Source organism: Coffea arabica, chromosome 5e (assembly GCF_036785885.1).
Source record: "Coffea arabica cultivar ET-39 chromosome 5e, Coffea Arabica ET-39 HiFi, whole genome shotgun sequence".
In the NCBI taxonomy this organism is placed as follows: domain Eukaryota; kingdom Viridiplantae; phylum Streptophyta; class Magnoliopsida; order Gentianales; family Rubiaceae; genus Coffea; species Coffea arabica.
Window position 1 is genome coordinate 44,503,468 of NC_092318.1, and position 25,033 is coordinate 44,528,500.

Sequence of the window (25,033 nt, forward strand, 5' to 3'; positions counted from 1 at the left end):
ATTATAAGTAATTTATCTTCTTCTTTTTTTAATAAGATACAACCCAGTAATTGATCCTACAGTCCCAACATGAATTTTTGACCTTTGTTATAGACGAAACATGTTAGTAATAGCAAAAAGTTTTTCGCTTGAGTTGGTTATATTACGGATGATTTAACATAACTAAATGGATCCTATATGGAGCACTAGAGGAACGTCCCACGCAAAGGGAGATTGATGCCTGTGGTGTGGTTAAGAACTCGGCATCACATAATTTGCATCACATAATAAACAGAGGTTGTTGGCATGGTCCCTACTTTCCTTTTCAATGTCTAATACAGATGGAAGCTGATGGTATTATCATATGTATCATTTTCCCCTACATTTAATCTTTGAAACAAAGTTGGGTTGTTCAATCAGGATCATTGTTATGTTCAGTTGTTTCAACAGAACGGATTTATATTTTCTACGCTTTTTGCTTATTTTTCATTGTTTCTGTCGTACTTTATTTTTTCCTTTAATTGATAACAATGCATATCTTTTTCTTGTCTTCTGATTTCGAAGTTGCTTCTTAGCATTAAGTTTATCAATATTGTTTGTTTGATCCAACCTAAATTTCAACCCACGGGCCCTAAACTTACACGCAGAAAATCTGAATATACTATTTGTTTGCTTAACTACTACAATTAAAAATCATTATTTTGATCAATACATGCATCAACAAATAATTAGAGGGGAAATCAATTTTCTGCATTACAAACACTAACTTGCATCAAACAATTATCATGTCTACGAAATTTAGTACAAAAATTACAGAGCATGTAAATATAGCCACTTGTCTTTTCAAATGGCAAATTTTATCCACTTACAACATCTCAGTTACTTAAATATTGAACCAATAAATTGCATCAACTGCAATATAATTTTCAAAGTGAAACAATCATTCACACACTTGTTTATTCGAGCACACAATTCAAGTGGATCAACTACAATTGTAATCACATTTAATCAACAAATGACATGCATCAAATGGGAACACAGAGTTACCCTATATTTTAGCAATAAAATACAATCTAAGAGCGAGATCTCTCCATACTTCACCCCCTGCAATAGCAAGTACAAAAACTTATTCACGATTTTGTTTGTCGAATGGAAGTTATACAACCCATAGACCAGAAAGTAAGAGCAAAATTGAGCATACCTGTACCAACCCCACTTTGATATTGTGCAATAGAGCCATTTTTTTATTTTTTATTTTCTCAAAACGGCAATCAATGTTAAAGCTCAGAAAACGTAAATACATCAAGCTGAGCAACAGCTCATTACATCACTCTTGGCTGCATCTAATAGCCAAGTTGGGAAGGATTCGTTCCAGAATATCTCATTACAAGAATCAATGGCGAACTTTGCCAGCTGTGTGCAGTAGAGCCATTTGAATCCATAATTTTGTCTCTTAACAACTGCCATTATTGTAACCTACTTCACAAATTGATGAGCAAATGTTGAAGAAAATGGGAGGTCCTTCAGTTACTCTCATAACGTTCACCCCAAATGATTCTTCACTTCTCACACTTTAATGGCCTCATCAAATAAGTGCCATTTGTTGCAAGAGCTGAATTAATGATTCATGAGGTTTAAGGATGAAGAAGATGGAGCCTTCTACCGTTACAATGCAAGCATTCATCTTTAGCTTTAGCACACTAATATTGTCTTAAATGCATTTAATTTGCATAATCAATTTAGCTGAACATACTTGAGGGGTGTTGATTTTGTTTTTCTACCCACTTTCCTAAATCAATCGCAAAGCAGCCAAACCATGGATATAGTAGGTAAAATACACGAAATTAGGCAGCACAAACTTGTGCACTTTGCTTAATCAATGCTGTTATAGTTTTACCAATCCCAAAATGTCCCTACAAAAGTCAAATGAAAATCACCCAAGAGTCATACAACAATTGCTTTATATATATATATATATAGGATATGTCTTAACTATTAGTGTCATCTTGGCATAGCCATTCCTCCATCACTAGATTTTGTAAAGCAATTTGTGTTAGACGATTCTCAATAATTTAGTTAATAATAATCTTCTTTCTTATAAAAACAAAAAACAAAAAGAAAAGAAAATTCCTGCTTCAATACCAATCATACTTGCATGATGCAACAAATCATATTTGATCACAACCAAAATCTTAAGGTGACAACTACTAAACTCTTATTTTGAGGCCCAATCATATTTGCTTGATGCAAACAAGTCTATTATGCCTATAAGCTAGCGCAAAGCGTTATGCATATTTCTTTTTTGTCCTCTTGTCATGGTGTTTCCCTTGTTCATCGTTCTCCTCTTTCTTCACTGTATTGCCTACAAGATTCCAAGAAACCTGTTCTGCAAAATATTATTGCGACTTTTTAAGATTTCTAGAAGAATCAAGTGTTTCAGGGAGTATCTTTGGAAGTGTGTGCTTGTAAGGGTGGAAAACAGTCAGCAAAATTTGTGAAATGCCTACTGTTTTCGTTACACTTTAGGGAGTTTGATAGTGTTATGGTAACTTATGGAGAGACAATTAAAACATGAGGCATTTTGGCAAGACCAAGGAATTGCTGGGAAAATGAACTTCAAAACTTCATTGCCACGCTTCAAACTCAATGAGACATGCAATAGGATCGATCTTCGGCCTCAAGTGAATTACCAATTTAATTTTTTTTCTTTTCAGATTTCAAAAGTTAAGCTAATTAAACAGGAAGTGTGCAACATATTATATGTCATTCATGTACATTTCCCCATCATTATTCATAGGTAGAAGCTTAAGTTAATGATGATGGCATTGAATTACACTGTAGGTAGCTGGTGGATGAGACTTGAGAGGCGACTGCCATGTGTACAAACTAGGACTATCAATGGAGCCCATTTAGGGCGAACTTGGCACGTTTGGCCCAAAAAAAGATCATTAAACCTAAGTTTTAATTGGGTTGGACAAAAATTGGACTTAAATATTAGCCCCAAACTATTGGGTCATATTAGATTCAGACCTAGTTGGAAGTCGGCCCATATATGAGTATATTTATATATGTAAAAAAAAGTATATCATAATATCTATAATTTATAATTATGCATATTATGACATAAAATGCTAATAATTTATATATAAATTTGTAATAACTCATAATTATAAAATATATATAATTATGTATTTAATTATGAGTTTGGGTCAAACCTGATTCGAGTCCGAATCTCATATAATAGTGTGGGTTGAGTTTGAGTCTTTTAATATGAATCCAAATTCTAAAAATTCATATCATTTGTCAGTCGAGTTTGGTCTTACTAAAACTTGACTCAAAAAACCCAATTGACACAACTAGTACAAACTTTCATTGTTGATCAATTAAGTTTTATTATTTGCTCAAAAAAACTATTTGACTTGCTAAATAGCTGAATCGAACCCAAATAAAAATTCTTGAGCTCTTTAAGTTAAATTATTATCAATAATAGTGATGGGCTTTAATTAGCACAGAAGTGGCAGGTGTGTTGTTGCGTGAATATACAACCTTTTCATCAAGAAGCCCAAGAAAAAGTCAATATTAAGGTCCGTTTGATTCAATGTAAAAAAATTTTAATGGAAAATGTCTTCCATGAAAAAATTTATCTGGGAAAATAATTGCTTTCTTCATATTTTCCCGATGTTTGGGTAATATGTCAAAATAGTCTCAAGACAAAACTTATTCTCATGGATGCAGTCAAGATATCGTCTAGTTCACTATTCAGCACCAAAACTCGACTCTTACCTAAAAACCACCATCCCACCACCATAGCCAAGACCTCAAGAAAGTTTCAGCAATAGTTATGCTTTATAGTCAAAATCCATTGAATAAACTTACCTCAAATGTACAGTATATTAGCACAAAATTAACTTCTTTTCATTTTCATACATCAAAACTTTCTCTAGCATCCTTCACGATCTCCCTACAGCCCCTTTCAATTTCAAATCTAGATCTTCGCATATGCGTGCATTGTCTGTGTATATGAGAAAAACAAAGACAGAGACAAGGAAAAATAGAGAGAAGAAACAGCAAAGAAGGGAGAAATGGGAGTGGAAGAGGAGGAGATGGAGGCGACAAATCTTTAGTGGGCTATTGCGCAGGAGGTGAGTTTTGTTCTCAATCTTAAGGCTAGTGATTTAAGGCTAGTGGAGGGAGCTTGAATGGATGGTCTTATGAGTCGGACATGGAAAATAACTTCTATTCATTTATATGGGAAGTCATTTTACACCATTTGGTCTAAAATGTTTTCAGTAGGAAAAAATTTTCCCAAGTAACAACCCAACCAAACAATAGAAAATTTGGAAAACATTTTCTGGAAAATATTTTCCTTCCAAGAAAAAAACCAAGTAGATCCTTAGTATAAAACTTTTCGTTGGGATTCAGATGCGGATAAACCATTATTAAAATATCGAGTACACAATAATTTCGTGATAATCAAGCCACAAGCACAAAACTAAACGATCCACAAGATTTAACGTAGTTCGATTTCATCATTGAACGTATGTCCACAGATAGAAATCCATTGTTCATTGTGAGAGAATAAAACCCATACAAACCCTAAACCGACCATTCAACCTAGTACGGTACGGAAGTGTCCATCTCAGATAGTATAGGTACAAAATCCCCAATCTATTCCCAGTGGCGTGAGAATCCTATTCTATCGCCCTTACTGCATTCAAACCTATTCTGTCGCCCTTACTGACCATTCAAACCAAAATCATAGTTGTCACCTTAAGATTTTGGCTATATTTGATGAAGGAGGTCGAAGCTCATTCCTGCATTATTGCTTTGACAACAGAAATGGAGAAAGAAAATCAATTAATACTTGGACCCTAAAGTTCCTTGAGATCTTTATCAAAATCATAATAAGCTTTGAGTGATGGTACTTGTTAAGACCTTGGCCTGTCGCAAGTATAGAATAATCACAACATGAAACGCAAGTTGCACGATCTTCACAAGCCTGTTTTGCACTCCTTACAAAAACACAAAACAAACACAGCAAAAATTTGGGTAAGCTAGAAGCTTAACAGACATCAATAAAAGTTGGTTGATGCTTCTGCTTCAATTAACACAAGGAGCAAGTCCATGAAAGCAGGTGGAATCTAATATTGGGTGGACATTTTTGTAAAGGAGTTTTAGTCCAATATAATCTGTTCCCTTTGGAGAGAGAAAAAAAAAAAAGAATAGACAAAGTTGATATCTTAGCCCTTTTTGAAGTTAAATGTCTATAAACAAATAGTACAAAAGAATTTGATTGATCTAATCTAATTATATATATAAAGGATTAATTTTTTATGTATTGACAGTATAGTAATATATAGTCATTACAACAGAAATAAAATAGGTAATTTCCTTAAAAAACTACAAGGAGGATATTTTCATAAAAGAAATGAAATACTTATTTCACTCCACTAGATCCATTTTTCTTCACTAAAAATGTTCCAATACCATAATCACTGATATCTCCATACCTATTGTTTTGTCCCCTGATCTTTACTGCCGAAACTTACCATAATGTTTCAACATGAATAAGTCAAGGTGTGTAGTCGTCAATAAATAAATCTTTACCCACTTTTTTTTTCTTGTTATTATTATTTTATTTAGTGAGTTTGAATGTTTTGTCAATTTCCAGATTTCCATAACTAGGGGATAAATAAATGTTTAGCAAGGATGAAGTTGGAGAACATGGATTATCCTCATTCGAGTAAATTGTTCTTCAGCTTTCCTACCCTGCGTACATTTTGCATGCATTGTTACACTTGGATGGATGTGAAAGTCATGAAGATCGAAGCTCCTCATCTTTCGATTTTTCAGGTATATATCATGGTGCAAGTATGGAAACGGTGATGCAAGCTTTGAAATCCAGATTTTGGGAGGTGGCGGTAGTCTCACATATATGAAATGGGCTAGTAAAGATTTCCTGGAAACTTCTACTCTGCCAAGCTCTTCAACAGTTTCTGAAGCTGTAGTACTTGACCATTTTTAGACTGTAAATTGGAGCTAGTTAAGAGGTTTTTTAGGTTGTATCTTTTCAAGAGTTGTTGGAGAAAATTGCTGTAGCATATTTTAGCACGTGATATATGTGAGGTAAAAAATAATTAAAAAATATATAAAAGAAATATTCACAAAAAAAGGTAAAAAATTTTTTCAAGAAAATAGTAATCGAAATAGAGTCTAAGGTTTTGAAACCGGTCTCCAAGGTGACCCGTCTAGAGCTTACCATTGACATAACAGAGATAATTTCTTTCTGTACTTGGATCAATGCTACAGATTCTTTAAACAAGACTGTATCTCAACAATAAGCACATAATTTTGATTTTGTAGAGCTACACACAAGACTAAATATACCTCCAGTCCATAATGCTTAGGACTGTAATCAATAAATGTTATCTTTATAACACTTCTCTTCTCTTGAATAAGAGAGCTAGCCACTTAGCTATTTTGGCAAATCAAATTTGTGATATTCAGACATAAACGTAATCAAACACCAAAGCCCTTCTCTACTTTCGTTATACTAATTCTTTAATGATGAAATTTTGCAGCAGAAAATGATTTAGTTTAATGGCTAAAATTGGATCCTAGGACTCTTAAAATCCTGAATTCAAATCTCCGTTATCTCTACCTATTTTTTAAATCCCATCACTCTACCACAAGGAAAAAAAAAAGATGAAATTTTGCTTGAGTAAACACATTATTCTTGCTACCTATCTTCTTTGTCTTGGAAGAACGACGATTTGGGAATGATAGGAATGTTGCCTCCATACGTTACTACTATCTATGTGTCATCTTAGACATGTTCATCTCACCTCTGTATCTTTATTTCTTCAGCTGATGAGTGTCCATCTTCACCACGACAATGAACAATTTAAAAGAAATTCACCAATTTAAGTACCCTAATACACACGCACGTATGCCGCTCAACCTTCACACGCTTAATCCAAGGTATTTCTAGTCATATGCATGTACATGTATATCAGACTTGCATGTGTAATCCATTATTTGAGCATAATTTTTGGACCAGAAGTGATTTTGAGCTCTTGTAAAGGCTAACTCAAATGGAAATGTTGGAAGATTCTGCAAAAATAAAAATAAATTGTGTTGATGGGTTCAAATTCTACTTATCTTTTTAAGTTTGTAGCTTATGATTGGTACATTTTCGAACAGGCCAACCTAAAGAAGGAAAGATGGTTAAAAAAAAAAGAAGATGCAAAAGTGATTTTCTTTTATTTATTCAATCTGAGTGTGTTAGAATGAAGATTCTTCAATGTCATGCAACGTATTCTTCTAATCCGAAAAGAACAAGGAATATTTGAAGATAGAGTGGGCCAAAAATTATTAGAACACCAAAATGAAATTTCCTTATGAAGATATAGTGAAAGCTCCAGGACAAGCATGAAAAAAGCAGCAATTTTCTACTCTCAAAGAAAAGAATTAAGATGTTTTGGTGAGATTGCATACAACATATGACGAAGCAAGGAAAATCTAGGTTACAGACCTAATTCCAAGTGTGTGTTTGTGAGTGTGTGTACCTCTGTATCATATACAATTCTATCAGTTTAATTATCCTAAGCTGTATAATTTAGCATAAATTTAGTGACATACAAAATTTTTTTAAAAAACTTTAATCAGATTTACTATATAAAAATTAAAATGTACGAGATAATATTCTAGGGAAAACTTTCATAAGAAAAGTCTAATTCAAAATACTTATAATTAATATATATATATATATATATATATGAAAAATCAAATTGAAAATGCACAAAAAAGATTGGAGGTTACTTTGACTGACAATTGAAACAAAAGAAGTAGAAGAGAAAAAACCGCAGTAAAATCCTATTAATTCCTCTTATTGCAAGCTATATTTTCAGTTTCTTTGTATATGCATATAACTCAGTGAAGCATTTTGGTGTTTTATTGAAACTTACAAAAATCCAATATTTTGTTTACTAAAATGTGGGTATTAATTTAGGTTTTCGTATTGAACCTTTGTTGCAATTATTGTGCTAAATTCATATGAAAAAGTTTTGGATTCCACTCAATTTAAATTTTTGTGAAGATTTCAAGTAAAATTTTGCCTATCATATCAAGCTGTAGCATTACGATATACAGAATAACATGATCATATTTTAGAAATTGCAATACTAGTCCGTTAATTTTTTTTCCACATTTTTCCATCCTCACGTTTGATTCCCAATTGTCTTAATTGCCATTTAAAGTGACTCTACATTTTATTTGTATGTGTTTTCAATTACACTTCTCTTATCAAAATAAAAATTATAAGTCTACTTATAAGTGGTAATTGTTTCCCACCGAAAGGGTCTTCTGCCACTTAAACTAGTAATGGCTGCTAATTAAATTAATCGTTTCACTAATTACATATAGATGGAGTTAATTTTTTCATTATTTTTTCAGTTGACCAATTTTATAAAATGCCTATTAAAATATTTTAGGGTCTAAAGTGCAATTGGTGTAATAGTTCGTAGGAATTTTCTACATTTAACCCAAAAAAAATACACTTGCATGCATATCAAATGTACAATAGGTTTTAAGAATCAGATTTTTGTGAAAGAATGGAAAGACAACCATGAGAAACCAAAATGCAACTGGCAGCATAAACCTCGAGATATGCACGTCCGCACTTAAAAGTACAAAACAAAGGAAAAAAGAAACAGATTGTCTGCAGCATCCTTCCCAAACCTGCAATTGGAAAAATCAAACAAGATAAAAGTTATCAAAAATGAAACAGAAAATGAGAAACTAAAGCAAGTGAATGTCTTAGAAATTTCAGGAGACTGTATGAAGTAAATATGAATAGTTTTTTATTATTTATCTTTTTCCAAAAAAAATGAAAAAGGAAACGTAGAAAATTCATCTATCTTTTAAATCTAATTTGAGCCGAGTAAACTCACCAATTGGCAAATTATCATAATTAAATCACCCCAACTATTCATTCGTGTTAATTAGAGGATGCAGATATAAGGGTACACTCATTGGAGTTGGATTTTAAAGGACGCATACTACTTTTCATTTCTTCAGGCCTAGAAAGTAAACTAAGTATTTGCAGATTGAGTTTTCATTTCTTCAGGCTTAGAAGGTAAATTAAGCATTTGCATATTGATTAGTCTTAATTCACTAAATATCCAAACCATGATGATTTGTCACAAGTTGCTAATATTGGGGTGCAAAATTATCAATATAAAAGTTTGACGTACAAAATCATGAAAAAAAAAATTAGAACTCTCAAGTGTAAATTATTCAAATTATTGCTCGGTCTCACCATACAAACACAATATACAAGTCAAAACCAATCATCTCATTTCAATTCTCATATTACAGTAACGTGTGATTTGCATGTCATCAAGTTCCGATGTATAGAGTTAAACCATAAAAGATTCCATGCTCGAACATATTTTATCTGAGGCTTCGCTGTCTTTGTTAGTTCTTCCTTCTCAGTCTAAGATTCCAATAGCTAAGTAAGTATTCCCCTTAAGAATAATTTATCAATTAGTCCTTTGACATATATTGCAGTTGAAACTTGGGGAAGAATTCACATTAGTTTGTCTGCGAAACTCAGCTTTAGTTTTCACTGGAACTTTTGAGTTTTGGTTGGAGGAACATGCACAAATGTGACTAATATAAAAAAAAAAAATCTTCCACCGACAAATTGACTACTTTAACTACACAAATGGCAGCTGGTACGTGAATTCCGTTGAGCCCTCAATTATTTAGGCACTAAGCACAATTTTTTTAATAAGAAAGACAAACAAAACTTTATTAATGAGATTGTTGGAAATTGTCTAGCACAAATTGTTTGATATAATTTAGAGGAAAATTCCAAAGAGATTTAAAAGGATTGGCAGTCTTAGCGTGATGAACTAAATTATATGCTACCTTATTTGTTTCTCTTGGAATCCATCTAACATCAATACAATGTTGATCTAATAAAACTAGATGCACATCCTCTATAATCGGACCTAAACCAGACAGAATGTCTTCTTTATCAATACTAGGCACTAAGCACAATAATATTCATACTTATAACATACATATGAATATTTTTTTGCACATATTATTGTTCAATTGTTAACTTGTTTATTGTGTTTTCCCCCTTAGATCGAAATCCGAGATGCAAAGAAATGATCCAAAGAGTTAACTCGCCAATAGTTGACTTGCCCTTTTAACTTGGCCCTAACTCCTAATACGACAAACTTGGTCTACTTCTAATTTTTTTCAGAGAGTTAAAGTTTACAAACTGCTTTAAAGAGATGGAGACTAGGATCAATATAGTTGTTGAGGTTCATTCATTCTACCCATATGGAAACATGTAAAAGGGTGACATATGCCCCTTCTCACCAGCATTTCGTTGACAATTATAGCTATATAATTTTCAGTATCACACCAAACTCTTTGGCTTGCTTTTGCAATTTCTCATCTTGCAACATGTATTATTAAAATAAAAAAAACTTTACAAATTGTCTAAAAGCAAGTTGTAAATACCCATCAATTTAATCAGTTGGAACTGACAAACTTGTTTATAAAATATGCCACACTGTTCAGAGTTTACGCAATTGATACCGAAATGTTATTAAGGTCAAACTATCAATTTTCAACAAGCAATGATAAATAATAAGCCTCATCATGTAAACCAACAGGTGTCGTTAGTCTGTATTAGAATTTAAACTACCTCATTAAATAAGAAATTAATTATTTAAAATTATGTCCCTAGAAAGAACACACATTCTTAAATTCTATTGATCAAAATTTTCCATTCTTTAAGATGCTGCCTCTAAAACCCAGAAATTTTTTTCACGGCTGGCATCATTGACAATAATTGTATTCTTCAAAGTCAACCAATTCTAATGCAAAAAAAATTTGCCTTACGATGTACTAACTACTGAACCCAATAATTAATCTCATCATCCCAGCTATGTGTTTTTTGCAGTGAAACATTCAAATGGCTCTAACTATTTAAAGGGTGGCAATCTGTTTTGTTCTTCAGAGATTTAGAATAGAAAGAAATACATTGGTTCGTAGCAAAAACAATGGCATTGTCCAAGTCTCTTTCTCTTATCTTTCTTCAACTGTTATGTGTTCTATGTGTTTTAAACCTCTCGAATGGAAAAGGCTTAGATGTCAATTTTTACGAAAAGACATGTCCCTTCTTGGAGTTCATTGTCAAAGACGTAACAGCAAAATTCATTTCTCGAACACCAAGTCTTGCACCTCCATTATTGAGAATGCATTTCCACGATTGTTTTGTTCGGGTAAGATCACACATCAACCTTTCCAATTTTTCTTATGGTGCAAATAGGATTATCACATCTAATGGCCATGTACTAAAACCATACATGTAGCTGGTTCTACATATTATAGGTGTTGAATAAGGTTGTCGTTGTTGAAGACTTCTTAGCATAGAATTAGTACGTTTAGGTTTCTTCGTCGCGATTACATGGTTAATGGAGGATGTTATGTTTTATGCTTAAAGCCTGATTAAGATAATTGTTGGTTAATGGGGCTGATATGTTTTTTGCCTAGGTCTAGATTAAGGATTTGACCTTGTTACCCATCAGAGCCTAAAGGAAAAAGAAAAGGCGATGTAGTTTGAGAGAGGATTTAAGGGTTCAATTTTGTAGTCTCACTATATATATGCTACACTAGTTTCATTTTAACAAGCTGGCTACTAGTCCTTTTGTGGATATGGATAGAAATGATTGTCAATGCAAATTAATCTCACGCAAAATACAAAATATAGTACTGCCTTTTACTAAACATGAAAAGTTCATCATCTTTGTGTATACTACTTCCATATACAGCAAATATATAACATTATACTCTTGAATGGACAATGATGTGGTTTCTTCTCAATTGTTGATATACCGATAATTCGTTATTTCGAAAAAAAAAATTTTTGTTGTCTAACGAGTTAATTTTATTTGCAGGGATGTGATGGTTCGGTCCTATTAAACTCTACCTCCAAAAATCAAGCTGAGAAAGCAGCAATCCCAAATCAATTTCTTATAGGGTACCAAGTTATTGATGCAGTGAAATCAGCAGTAGAGAAAATATGTCCTGGTGTTGTTTCTTGTGCAGATATCGTGGCATTAGTTGCCCGTGATGCTATTACTTTGGTGAATATTTTGAAACTCTTCCAAATTTTAAACTTTGAGGAAATATAAACTTGTAAAACAAGTGCGCTAAAGGTGGCAGTTTTCATGCAGATTAAGGGACCATCATGGCAAGTCGAGTTAGGCCGAAGAGATGGAACAGTCTCTATAGCTTCAGAGGCCTTAAACAAGCTGCCTTCACCTTTCATGAACATAACTCAATTGAAAGCATCATTTCAATCTGTGGGTTTGAGTGTCAAAGACCTTGCAGTTCTATCAGGTACCTCTCAGTAACGTACATGATGATCATCGATCATGTTTTGAATTATGCCCTTGTTACTTTTAATCCTAATACTTTTGAATCCTTTTTCAAGATTAAACATTCTAATTCTATCTAAAAATGGTTCTTTTTGACACATCTAGCCTCTATATTTAATCTGACGTGCAAATGGTTTGATTTCCCAAGTAGTGTGGATTTTTATGCCTCTATTCCTAGCAAAGATGAGGAGCCAGGAAATCTTAAAAATCTGAAAGGCAAGATTTAGGTTGCATTTTTTTTCTCAAAACTGTTCCAAAAAAACTTTTAAACGCATCTCCCAACTACCTTTTTGGCCTCCATATCGAGAAATTTTTATGAAATTTTTAGCATAAAAATTTTTCTAAAAAAAAAAAATTAGATTATGCTGTAGAAACTATGACATAGGATATTCCCCTTCAAAAATATCATGGTAGAGAACTTTTTCTAACTTCATTTCTTTCTTTTTTCAGGAGGGCACACGATTGGGATATCTCATTGCATTGGCGTCAACCCACGTTTGTTCAATTTCACAGGCAAAGGTGACACTGATCCAAGCTTGGACCCTAAGTACCTTGCCAAGCTAAGGCGACAATGCAAGCCAGGAGATGTTACTACAATTCTTCCGATGGACAGCAGTCCAAAAAAATTTGATATTGATTATTATACTACAGTAAGTAATAGAAGAGGGCTTTTTCAATCTGACGCAGCTCTTTTGGATGACACTGAAACAAAAACCTATATCCAACAACATCTAAGCCATGCTGGATCCATGAGGTTCTTTGATGATTTTGGGGTTTCAATGGTGAATATGGGTCGCATTGGAGTTCTTACTGGCAAGAATGGTGAAATCAGGAAACAGTGTGCCTTCGTTAACTAAGCAAATTTTTCTTAGTTCCTCTTTGTTTCAGTACTTCAAGAACTGGATATTGAATTGATTGTGTAATCGTAGTGGCCAATTGGATTCTGTTACGTTTGTGTTGTTATTATTCATTTTATATGCAGTCAAAAATAATTGAGTTTGTTTCGATTGGAGGTTATTTGAAATAATTATTGTAACATTTTTTGTGATGTGATTTATGTAAGATAAAAAGGTGATTGAAAATTATGTGTATGATATAAGCAAAACAAAATCTAAAATTTCTTTTTTCTTGATTTTTTGATATCCAAACACAATATGTGCCCATTCTTCTTGATTTCAAAACCTTTTGATATTACATACGCCTATTTTTCGCAGCTATATTTTTTGAGTAATATAATGAGTATTATACTTTTTACCCTCCTACCCCCCTCCCACACACACAGTTCCCACTTTCAATTGCCAGGTGCAGGACTCAAATCCCAAATCTGATAGTTAGAAAAATTCGAAGAGTCCTCCCAGACATTATATTCAAAGGAAATTCTAAACAAATACTCCCTCCATCCCAATATTAGAGTCACTTCTTGAGAATTCAACTTTTTATGCAGAAACAATAATCATTATTACAAAGACGCTCGGGGCGCCACCTGGACGGTGGATAGGGTGTCCACGTGTCCTCCATCCGGAGGATGGACGGTCTGGATTTGATCTGGGGAGGAGAGAGAAAGGGCAATTCAAGAACGAGTGTCTTATAGCCGTTAATTGTATTGGGTTGAGTAAATCTCAACCGTCCAATCTTCCACTGGATGATGACGTGGACCCCCTATCCACCATCCACGTGTCCCACTGGCCGCTCGAGAGAGCTCGAGCCCACCAGGATGCACAGTGCTATTGGGTAGAGTAGCGAACAGTGCCCGGAGGCACTGTTGGACACGTGGACGGTGGATAGGGGGTCCATGTCATCATCCAATGGAAGATTGGACGGTTAAGTTTATGTGTTTGGATTGTAAATTATTTGAAATATTTTTACTGTAACACTTTTTTGATATGATGTATGTAAGATAAAAAGGTAATTGAAAAATGTGTTAATGATGCAAGCAAGTCAGTGTGTGTAAATAAGCTGTAAATAAAGTGAAATAATCTTCAATCCTGCACACAAAAATTTCTCACAAAATTTTATTCCCTTTGTTCTATTGATAATGTCATGTTTTCACTTTATTGATATTCCAAAACAAGAGTCATCATTTCAAATTTAACATTTGCTTTCTAATCTTGTCATTTAAAAAAGCAAATTTTTAAAATTTCAGTGCACATTTAACAAGAAAATATTTTGAATCTAAAGGATACATATGTAAATTCATCAATGATGCCTTATCTAGACATAATGATTATTGTTTTTGCATAAAAAGTTGAATTCTCAATAAGTGACTCTAATATTGGGATGGAAGGAGTATTTGTTTAGAATTTCCTTTGAGTACTATTGTTCTATCTCAAATAATTTACAATCCAAACACCCAAATACTAGTTTCCTGGCCAATGTTCTATCCGAGTCAAGACTGAAGAAATTAAATAAATAACAAAAAAAAGGAAATAAATTAGCCATAGCCATTGAGAAAATAATTTAGAAAAAAAGAGTTCATTTGCATTGGCTGATTGTGATGATCACGAGAGAAAGTGGCAGACAATGACTGGATTAACAAATGGTTAATACAGACAATAAGTTTTATGCCAACAACAATACTCATTAGCTTGAGAATCATGGTGAATTTGAAGTGATGGCAGAAGAATTTTAAATTTCTGCAGATTATCATAACTGAGTTTGTTTGCAAGGACACTATTGTCACAACTTACTTTTTTTTTTTTTTTCAACAAACGATATCATGTTATAGATATTAACACTTGACCTTACAAGGATTAGTTACAAAAAGGGGATACTACCCTCATCTCTGTCCTAGCTAATTCAGTCAGCCATATTGGGAAATCATTCTCCCATTCAATGTCATGTACAAGCATCACAGCATATTGTGCTAATTGATGGCTGATTTGATTTTCAGTTCTGGGTATAAACACAAAGGAACATTTTTCAAAAGCAAGACTAAGTTCCTGCACATCTTCTAAGATCGCTGCAGTCGTGTAGTCAAACTCCTTGCGTTTAGTAATATGCTCAACCACTGATTTGCAGTCTGTATGGACTATAATTTTTGTCCAACCTGCTTGGGTAGCCATCAGCAGAGCATTTCTCACAGCCCGAGCTTCCACTTCACTTGCCGATCCCTTTCCCTGTGTGACAATTCCTTTTGCTTTCAAAAGCTGTCCTTTCCAATTCCTTGCTATAATCCCTTGTCCAGTCCTGACTCGTTTAGCTGATATCGTAGCATCAGTATACAACCTTATCTCTTCCTTCCTTGTCCGCACCCTCCTGGTAGGTAAGGCATCATTCATCTTCCCTGTACTCTCCATCTGGTCTGTATTCCTTACCTGTTCGAACTCAAGCCATTCATCTTGTGCTTTCCTTACGATTCTTACTGGATCCTGGTTGACTTTTTCAAAAAAATTTTTGTTCCTGGCTTTCCAAATTTGCCAAAGGATATTAATAGTAAGACTAACTCTCTCCTGACCTTGATTCAGTGCCAGCGATTGTGTGACTTGTTCCCACCATAGCCAAAAGTTATATTGCATACCCATTAATCCATCCCACCTGACTGGTGCTAGCTTCCATGCTTCCACAGCCTTGTCACAGAAGAAGAACAAATGCTCAATGGTTTCCATGTCTTCACCACAGCAACCACATCTGCCTTCCCCTCTGTGTAGCCTTTTCGATAGCTGTTCATTAACTGGCAGACAGTTTTGTAAGCACTTCCACATGAAGTGTTTTAGTTTGGCCTTCACCTTCAAATGCCATAACTGCTTCCACACATTTCGCTTTCGTATCTCCCAACTTGTTTCTGCTTCTTGGCCTGTCCTTCTACCTGCTTTTCCTTCCTGTTGCCTTGCAACAGCATAACCAGATTTCACGCTATAAATTCCAGATTTGGAATGCCCCCATACCAACCTATCCTTTCTTCTTCCTATACTTGTTGGAATTCCTTTTATATGCTCGGCATCTTTTGTACTAAATCACTTGAGAAGCAATTCATTTTTCCATTTCCCTTCCTCTATCAGCTCACTTACCCATTCCAACTTGCATTCCACAGGTTGTGTGGTTGATGCAAAGCCAGTATCTGAACCAACTATCCATCAGTCCCGCCACATACTGACTGACCTACCATCTCCAATTCTTTTCCAAAGACCATCATACAGAAAAGAGGCTGCACTATGAATACTCTTCCAACACCATGAGGCTGAAGAGACTGGATTCTTGTCCATCCATTTTTCATCTCTCATATACTTCGCCTTCATTACCTTACTTACTAACAAATTTGGAGCCATTAAGAATCTCCAAATTTGTTTTGCCAATAAGGCAGTGTTGAAGGCCTCCAAGTCTCTAAAACCTAAACCTCCTCTTCCCTTAACTTCTGAAAGCTTCTTCCAGCTTGCCCAATGTACGCAGGAGCCCTTTTCTCCCTTTCTCCACCAGAATCTCGCTATTTTACCTGTGATTTGTCTACACAAACCCCTTGGAAGTCTAAAGCAAGCCATCACATATGTTGGCATAGCCATAATCACTGATTTGACCAGAATTTCTTTCCCTCCTTGACTCAAAAGTTTTTGTTTCCAATCTTGCAACTTGTTACTGATTTTGTTCTGGACAAATGCAAAGACCTGTGTCTTTGATCTTCCAATTGCCATTGGGAGTCCCAGATAGGTTCCGTTCCTTGCCTCTTTGATGTTATCTAATTCCTCCCTCACTCCATTCTTCCTTTGATCAGTGGTATTTTTGCTATAGAAGATAGCTGACTTTTCAAAATTTACCACCTGTCCGGATGCTTGACCATATCTTTCCAAGATGCTTTTGACCTTCCTCGCCTCCTGCTTGGTTGCTTGGCAGCATAGTAGAGAATCATCTGCAAAAAAGAGGTGAGAAACCATCGGACTATCCTTGCATATTTTGATCCCTGTTATTTCCTTGTTCATCATAGCTTTGTCGATCAAACATGAAAGACCTTCAGCGCATATAATAAACAAATACGGTGATAGAGGGTCTCCTTGCCTAAGCCCTCTACTCGGTTGAACACAGCCTACCTTTTGCCCATTTAAGTTGAAGGAGTAAGTCACAGTAGATAGGCAAGACATGATCCATCTTACAAAAATTGGACAAAACCCCATTTTCATCATAACTCTCCCCACAAATTTCCATTCGACTCTATCGTAAGCTTTGGACATGTCCAGTTTAAGAGCCATAAATCCTACCCTTCCCTTTCTCCTATTTTTCAAAAAATGCAGGATTTCATGTGCAACTACTACATTATCAAGGATTTGACGGCCTGGGATAAAAGCGGACTGAGAGGGACTAATACAATGATGCAAGACCCCTTTCAATCTATTAGCTATAATTTTAGAAATAATTTTATACAGGACATTACACAAGCTAATAGGTCTAAAATGCACCACAGATTCAGGAGAATCAACTTTTGGAATCAACGAAATAATAGTATCATTCACAGCTTTGAGCAAATGCCCAGTATGAAAGAAACTCTTAATAGCTGCTACCACATCAATCTTGATAATATCCCAATAGTGTTGAAAAAATAGAGGAGACATACCATCCGTTCCTGGTGCTTTATTAGGGTGCATCGAGAACAAAGCTTTCCTGATCTCACTTTCCTCCACTTGTCATATCAGTTGCTCATTCATATGACTCGAAATAGTGCTTGGAATTTCAGCTAGAATGTCCTCAAAGCAGTCCGGGTTAGTTGTGGTAAAAAGGTCTTTATAGTGCTCACAAAGTTCCTCCTCAATCTCATGTTCCTCCTTGCACCATGTCCCATCTTTTTTCTGCAATGTACTGATCTTGTTTCTTCTCCTCTTTGCCATGACCGAAGAATGGAAGAAAGCTGTATTCTTGTCCCCTTCTTTGAGCCACTTGCTCCTGGATTTTTTACTCCAAAACATCTCTTCCTCTGCATAAGCTTTAGTCAATTGTGCTTTTAGGTCATCAACTTGTACTCTTTTCCCATCATCATTTCTTGCTTTCACTTCAGCCAATTTCTCCTTTAACTCTTTAATTCTAACTTTTGAGTTTCCCTGCACATTTTTCCTCCATTCCAGAATAGCCATGCGACATTCCTTTATTTTTGTAGCCACTCTAAACATCCTGGACCCTAACTTCACCTTTGTCCATGCTCCTTGAATCACCCTTTTTGCTTCTGGATTTTGTGTCCATCTTTGATCAAAGTAAAATCTCTGTTTTCTCCTTCTGTTTTCCGGGTTTGTATCCACAAGAAGCATTAAATGATCAGAGGCTTCAGTTTCTAAATGAGTACACTGTGCCTTTTCAAATCTTTGCAGCCATTCGGTGCTGCATAAACATCTATCCAACCTCTCTTTCACTTCCCCATCCCCCTCCCAACTATTGCACCAAGTCCACGGGACCCCTTGATAACCTAAGTCAACCAAGTTATTGTCTTTGATAAACCTGTTGAACTCCCTAAAGCATCTTTCAGCTCTATCTCTTCCTCCCCACTTCTCCTCACTAGACCGCAAATCATTAAAATCTCCAACAATGATCCAGTCCTCCCCCCAGTCCCTCATCCTGTCCTCTAAAGATTTCCATTGTGCTTTTCTAATGTTACTATCTGTGCTTGCATAAACACACACTAGCCCCCAGTATCCTTTCGAATCCTTGTCTTCAACTCTAGCACTAATACACCAATCAGTACTTACGATCTTGTCTAATGTCACCTCATTGTTCCAAAATAATGCTAGACCGCCTGCTCTACCTATCGAATTCACAAAATAGCTATTGTCATACTTAATCTTCCTTTGAACCTTACCCATAAAACCTTCCTGATTCTTTGTTTCACAAAGGAACACCACCTTAGGAGAGTGGAAGTTAGTCACTTCCTTTAGTTGGGGAATTGTCAAGGGACCTCCTACACCTCGACAATTCCACACCACAACTTTCATTTACACTTTGGAGGCATTATGGGGCTAGCCTCCATTTCCCCTATTGTACCATCATTTTTTAGATCCAATTTCATTACCTTTACCTTCGGTACATTATCATCATCCTCCTCCATCGGCTGTGTCCCCTGAAACATACCATCAGCCTTCCTTTTAGCACACAAAACCTGCGTTTCTTGCCCATTTGTATCTGCCTTTAAGGAAGTTTTAGCCGGCCTCCCTCTTCTTTTAAAACTGCTTCTTTTTTCAGTTTTGTTGTCTTCTTCCCCTGGAGTAGTCGCCTTCCTTTGCATTCTTGCATTTGTCCCCTCCTGCTTTATTGACCCTATCAGCGAACTTTCACATTCCTTTTTTGAACTGTCCATATCCATATCCTCATTTTCTACTGGTGGGATTACTCTGCTCCCACCTTTTAACCCTTCCTGTACCCTACCCTCCTTTTCACCATTTCCCTCCATTAAGACCACTGCCAAACTTTCAACCCTTTGGTCTGCCTTTTCATATTGTCTGCTATCCTTTAGAATCTCATCCCACCTCTCTTCAAATTGTCTCTTCATCATTTTCTCCTTATCCACCCTTTCCTTTCCCACCAAAACTCTACTATTTTTCCCCCAAGATTTAATGTATCCCCAGACATTTGTACCCCAGTTTGAACTTCACTACTAGGAGACCCTGCCCCCACCCTCTTTCCACCAATTTCACTTACTCCTTCCAGTCGTCCCTTTAAGGGAGATACCATTATATTTCCAGCTCTCATCTAGGCACCATATTGTTCCTCTCGCTTCTCCCCCCCCCCACCCTTCCTACCACAGTACAAGTCCTATCACTATGCCCTATGATACCACACCTATAACAGAAATCAAGGCAGCGTTCATACCTGAACTGAACCCACACTGCCTGGTTCTTAAAGTTGATCTTTGTCCCTCGAACCAGTGGTTTCGTTATATCTACCTCAGCCATAATCTTCATGTGGCGACCCTCTTTCTCACCACTTTCTGGGAGAATCACTCCCCTAACTGATTTAAAGATCCCTCCTATTTTCATACCCACTGCTCTACTCAACCAGTGCACCGGTAGGTTTCATAGTTGAATCCAAAGAAAGAAATGCTGGAAAAAGCTGTTGTTTCTATCATACCCCTCTACCCACTCCTTCATTATCAGCACCTGGTTATCCATGACCCAAGGCCCTCCAGATAAGATCTTTTTCTTCTCCCCTTCATCTCCCAGATGGAACTGGAATAAGTTAGGACCTAACTCAGTCACTTTCATCTTTGAGGGGTATCCCCATGCATGGTTTGCAAAGTTCTTTAACCCCGTGAAGTTGGCAATTTTTTCACCTATCAGCTTTCCTACCAGACTTCCTTGACACTCAGTGACGCCTTCTTCCAAGTCCTCGCCACTCAGATCGACACCTCCTAACTCTGTTTCAGACAAGTCGAAATTTTGAAAGGCTCTTTCTAAGGCATCCGCCATTCCTGTCACAACTTACTGCTATTAGCCTATTAGTGAGCCCACTATTGTTTTATGCGTTCTTCAGCATATTTGTTTTAGGTAATAGGGAACATTAGAAATCTTCGGAAGCTCTTGTCGTAGTTACCTTCCCCAGTTCACCGTGAGCTATATATGCGCTAGTGGATTAGGATACATGGTACATCATTTTAGTCTGTTTTTTGAGCTCTAAATCTTTGCTAATATAATATACATTCAAATTCGCTAGTGTGTAAGATATCGAGTAGATTTACCATTTAAAAAAAGGTGCGAAATTTATAAATATTTGGGTAAAAAACCTCAGCGGCCACTAAACTATTGGTCACATCATGTTTTGGCCATCAAACTATTTTTGATCAATAATTGGTCACTAAACAACTTAATCAGTAAATTTGTGACCATTTAGTCGATAATTGCTCTTAATTTGTCAAATTAGCAGTTAATCTATGAGATAGGGTCGCATAGTTTTTGGATAAAATTACCCCGCACTTTGCCACGTGTACTGCTAATTTCACAGATTAAGAGCAATTATCGACTAAATGGTCACGAATTTACTGATTAAGTTGTTTAGTGGCTAATTACTGACGAAAAATAGTTTGATGACCAAAACATGATCTGACCAATAGTTTAGTGGCCGCTGAGATTTTTTGCCCTAAATATTTTGTTGATACATTTTGACTTCATAAAAACTTTAAAGAGTTTGATATTCCATATCCATCTTTAGACGTGTATGAAGTTAATCCCTGAAAAGTATATATTTAAAGACCATCTAAGCACGGATTAAGGATCTCATAAGTTCCATTTCATACCAGTTTGTCTGGGGTATAAACAGTGAAGATCTAGTGTAAATAATTTTAGATAGAAAGTATAAATGAGGGAGACTATGGTATAAAAGTATAAAACGAACTATCCTACCTGGATCCATCGCCTCACTCCTAGTGGTATTAAAAAGAAAAACATTTAATACCTACCAATAACTTATGCAACTCTTCCAATTAACGAAACAAGATGTGGGAGTTGGGCCTATTGCCAAGTTAAAACCAAACTATTGGGCTTCCCAGCCCATCATATGGTTAGATGCTCAGCTATGCGGAGGGTCCAAGTTTCCAATTCGTTCTCTTAGTTTAAAGGGACAAAATTGGGAGGTGATTTTATTTTTTTTTCTCCTTTATTGTTTTACTTTAATTTTTTAAGAATTTTAGGGGGTGAATTATATTTTGGTGTCTGGGAGAGAGAAAGGCAATTTTGGCAAGGTTAGAGGTGATGGTGTCTATTTTTCGATGAGTTCTCGAGGAAGACATAAAGCAATAACAGCATTGTCTAAGAAGGTTTCACAACACATATCGTATGTAGATGAAAAGACCTCTCGTTTATCCCCTGTGCCTCTTGCATATGGGGTTATTTCTGTTAAACATAATGATTCAAATTAACGGAAGGACTATAAGTATACATTTTAATTAGTTGGAGAGCTAAAACTATCCAATCAACAATTGAATGATCAAAAGTTGAACTTCTTAATAGTTTGAGGGTGATTGAGAAGTTTTGCCTTAATAATAATACTACTTCTTGCTTGACATTTTTGGTCGCGTAATCTTAGTAGCAGTGTAGCTGAATTTCCCCTGCGAGCTTAGGTTAATAACTGTTTTCACATTAAAACGTGCATTGTCAATCTATAGATGACTAATCATAATGCTGAAGTTAACGAGTGAAGAATCACTCATTTAACATCTTTTATTGCTTGAAACCCTTGAGAGATATAGTTTAACTTGCTTCTAGCCGAATGCAGGGGTGAGCAAACGGTGCATATTCGATAATTCGGTTATATGAATTCGGTAAATTCGGTTATTGGACTTATAGAAATCTAAATATCTTTCAAATTCGAATTGGAGATGTAGTAACCAAAATTTTACCATTTTTTGGTTCATTTTAGTTAAATTTTATTTATATTTATATTTTAATTTATTTTGTTTCTTGAGAAAGCATTTTAGAAAAATCGAAAAAAGAAAAAAGAATGAAAAGGAAAAAAAGAGCTAAAAGAAAAGAAAGAAAAGAAAGAAAACAAAAATCAAATTTGTTTTAAAAAAAAAAATTGCATCATTCAACGCGGCCTCTTCCTTCTTAGGCTGGTACAAAAACCAGCAATGGAGCAGTACAAATTGCAGCTGCATTTTGCTCCTAATTCCACTCAATTTCGTTGCATTTTCCCTTTCCATTTAAGCCCCCCAGTACAAGGGACAGATCATCTTGCAACCCTTATCCCAAATCTGCCATCTAAAGGCTCAAAATCATTCCCAAAAATCTGTTTTCATCACACCCATTGACATTAGGGTTGTAGGGAGCTTTGATACCAGATAAATAGATAAAAACGGGGTCTGAGAGGGAGAACAACGAAGAGAGACCAAAAGAGAGGCGCGGACAAGAGAAAAAAAGAGAGAAAAGAAAGAGAAACAGAGAAAACAAGGGAGAAAAGAAGAGGAAAAGGGGGTAGAAAATTCTGGTGAGGAACTTGAGCCAGGGTTGGAGAGCTGTCAAATTTGCTCCCAAAATCCAACCCCGAATCTAAGTCTTTTAGGCATTCCTTTTATATCGGCACTATCTACTTGTAGTAGTGCAACTTTTGTTAAAAACTTTCCCCAAAAAACATTGTTAACTCCCTTGAATTTATGCCCGAATTTGGGTAATCATCAGCTCTTGGAAGAAATTTGCAGCAAAAGAATTGAACTTTACCCACAATTTCTCACGCAAGGATCTATTTCTTGGACCATCTCACGCTGTGTTTTGCCTTTTAAAAGGCTGAAGGTAATCTTTCTTCACCTTTTCCGTTCATATGTCACCAGATTTGGTTCATAAATGTTGAAATTTTGCTGTTGTACCCATTCCTTTGTTCTTCCTCTTCCTGTTGTTTCTTTCTTTTATTCTTATGTTGGATCCTCTTTATATGCGTTGGTGTCGATTTTATGCACTTGGAAGTTGAGATGTTGTGTGTATTTGAGCCAGAAATTTTGTCAAAAGCAGTAGATATGTTCTCACGCATGAATGAACCAAGAAAAGCTGCAAAAGAAAGAGAGCTTCGACCCAGATGCATGAATAATCTGAAATTTTCACTTTAGCCCCTCAAGTTTTATATAATTTCACTATGGCTCAAAATCTTCTATAATTGAACCATTCACGTCCCTATTGAGTTTTCATTCTCTTTTCCATATTCAAGTGCATTTCTAAGCATGTTATTGCTGTGATTTGAGGTATAATTTAACCTTAATTTGTTTTAGTGGATTTATTATCTCATTGGGTTTTAGTGAAATAGTTAAGTGATTTGGGTTGTGGTTTGATTTGGTTGGGCTTTCAAATAGGCTTTAATTTATTTATTTGGGTTTTCGGCCTGGGTTGGAGGTTAAAGTCCATCCGTTTTGTTGGTTTATTTTGGGTCAAAAAGTGGGCTAACCCGCTTCATTTTTCTTGGACTTCCAATCGGGCCAAGTTCTCTTGGCCCAAGGAGAGGTCAGAAAATGGCCCAGTGGCCTACTTCATCAAGAAACCAGACAACGTTTTTGCAGAATGATTCTTGTACTTTTCATTAATTGTGATATGGTTCTAAAAACCTTTAACTTTTTTAATTACGTCCCTAATTTAATTTCAAATAGGTCCCTAAACTTTATTTTTCTTCAATTTTAATCCCTAATATTTATGATAATTATAATTTAACCCCTAAAACTTTATAATTTTTTGCAATTAGATTCCTAATAGATTTGATTTCTTAAATAGAAGTTGCTTTTTCTCTTTAATTATGACTTATAGTCTATTTGAATGCTTCAATTGATTGATTTCGTGCTTATTTCCATTTTTATGATTTATTTGTTAATTAAATTTGTGCCTTGATGATTTTTGTTAATTTTGGAGTTAAACAGGGCAAATCCAATTTCCCATTAGCTACTACTTCAAGGGAGGTATCTTCTTGTTTTATTTTAAATCCTCCTATGTGCTCCTATGTGATTTTATGTGTGTAATTGCATGATTTTTGAATATTTTTATTTATTTATTTATTTATTCACTTTATTTGTTTTTAATTTTGTATTTTTATTTTAATTTAATTTTGATTATTTGAAGGGCATTTAAATGCCAAATTGTAATAGTTAGGGGGTTCAAGACATGTATTTAGATAGAATATATAATAGTTAGGCAGTTATTTTATTATTTTATTCTTTC

At 35.3% G+C, this 25,033-nt stretch overlaps 3 protein-coding genes across 3 annotated transcripts; 1 reads left to right on the forward strand and 2 right to left on the reverse strand.

The window, feature by feature from the left end:
• The first annotated feature begins 11,034 nt into the window (after positions 1-11,034).
• Positions 11,035-13,528, forward strand: LOC113743502 (peroxidase 27-like). The gene is made up of 4 exons (XM_027271546.2): positions 11,035-11,285; positions 11,961-12,149; positions 12,240-12,405; positions 12,894-13,528. Exons 1-4 carry the CDS (start codon positions 11,064-11,066, stop codon positions 13,298-13,300), a joined length of 984 nt encoding a protein of 327 aa, XP_027127347.1. The 5' UTR covers positions 11,035-11,063; the 3' UTR covers positions 13,301-13,528.
• A 1,665-nt stretch (positions 13,529-15,193) lies between these two features.
• Positions 15,194-18,013, reverse strand: LOC113687483 (uncharacterized). Its single transcript, XM_027205086.2, has 2 exons — positions 16,542-18,013; positions 15,194-16,295 (listed from the first exon to the last, which is right to left on the reverse strand). The coding sequence occupies exons 1-2, from the start codon at positions 18,011-18,013 to the stop codon at positions 15,194-15,196; spliced, it is 2,574 nt and encodes an 857-aa protein (XP_027060887.2).
• Positions 18,014-18,052: 39 nt separating this feature from the next.
• LOC140007056 (uncharacterized) lies at positions 18,053-19,345 on the reverse strand. The gene has a single exon (XM_072049754.1). The coding sequence runs from the start codon at positions 19,343-19,345 to the stop codon at positions 18,053-18,055; it is 1,293 nt and encodes a 430-aa protein (XP_071905855.1).
• Positions 19,346-25,033: the final 5,688 nt, after the last annotated feature.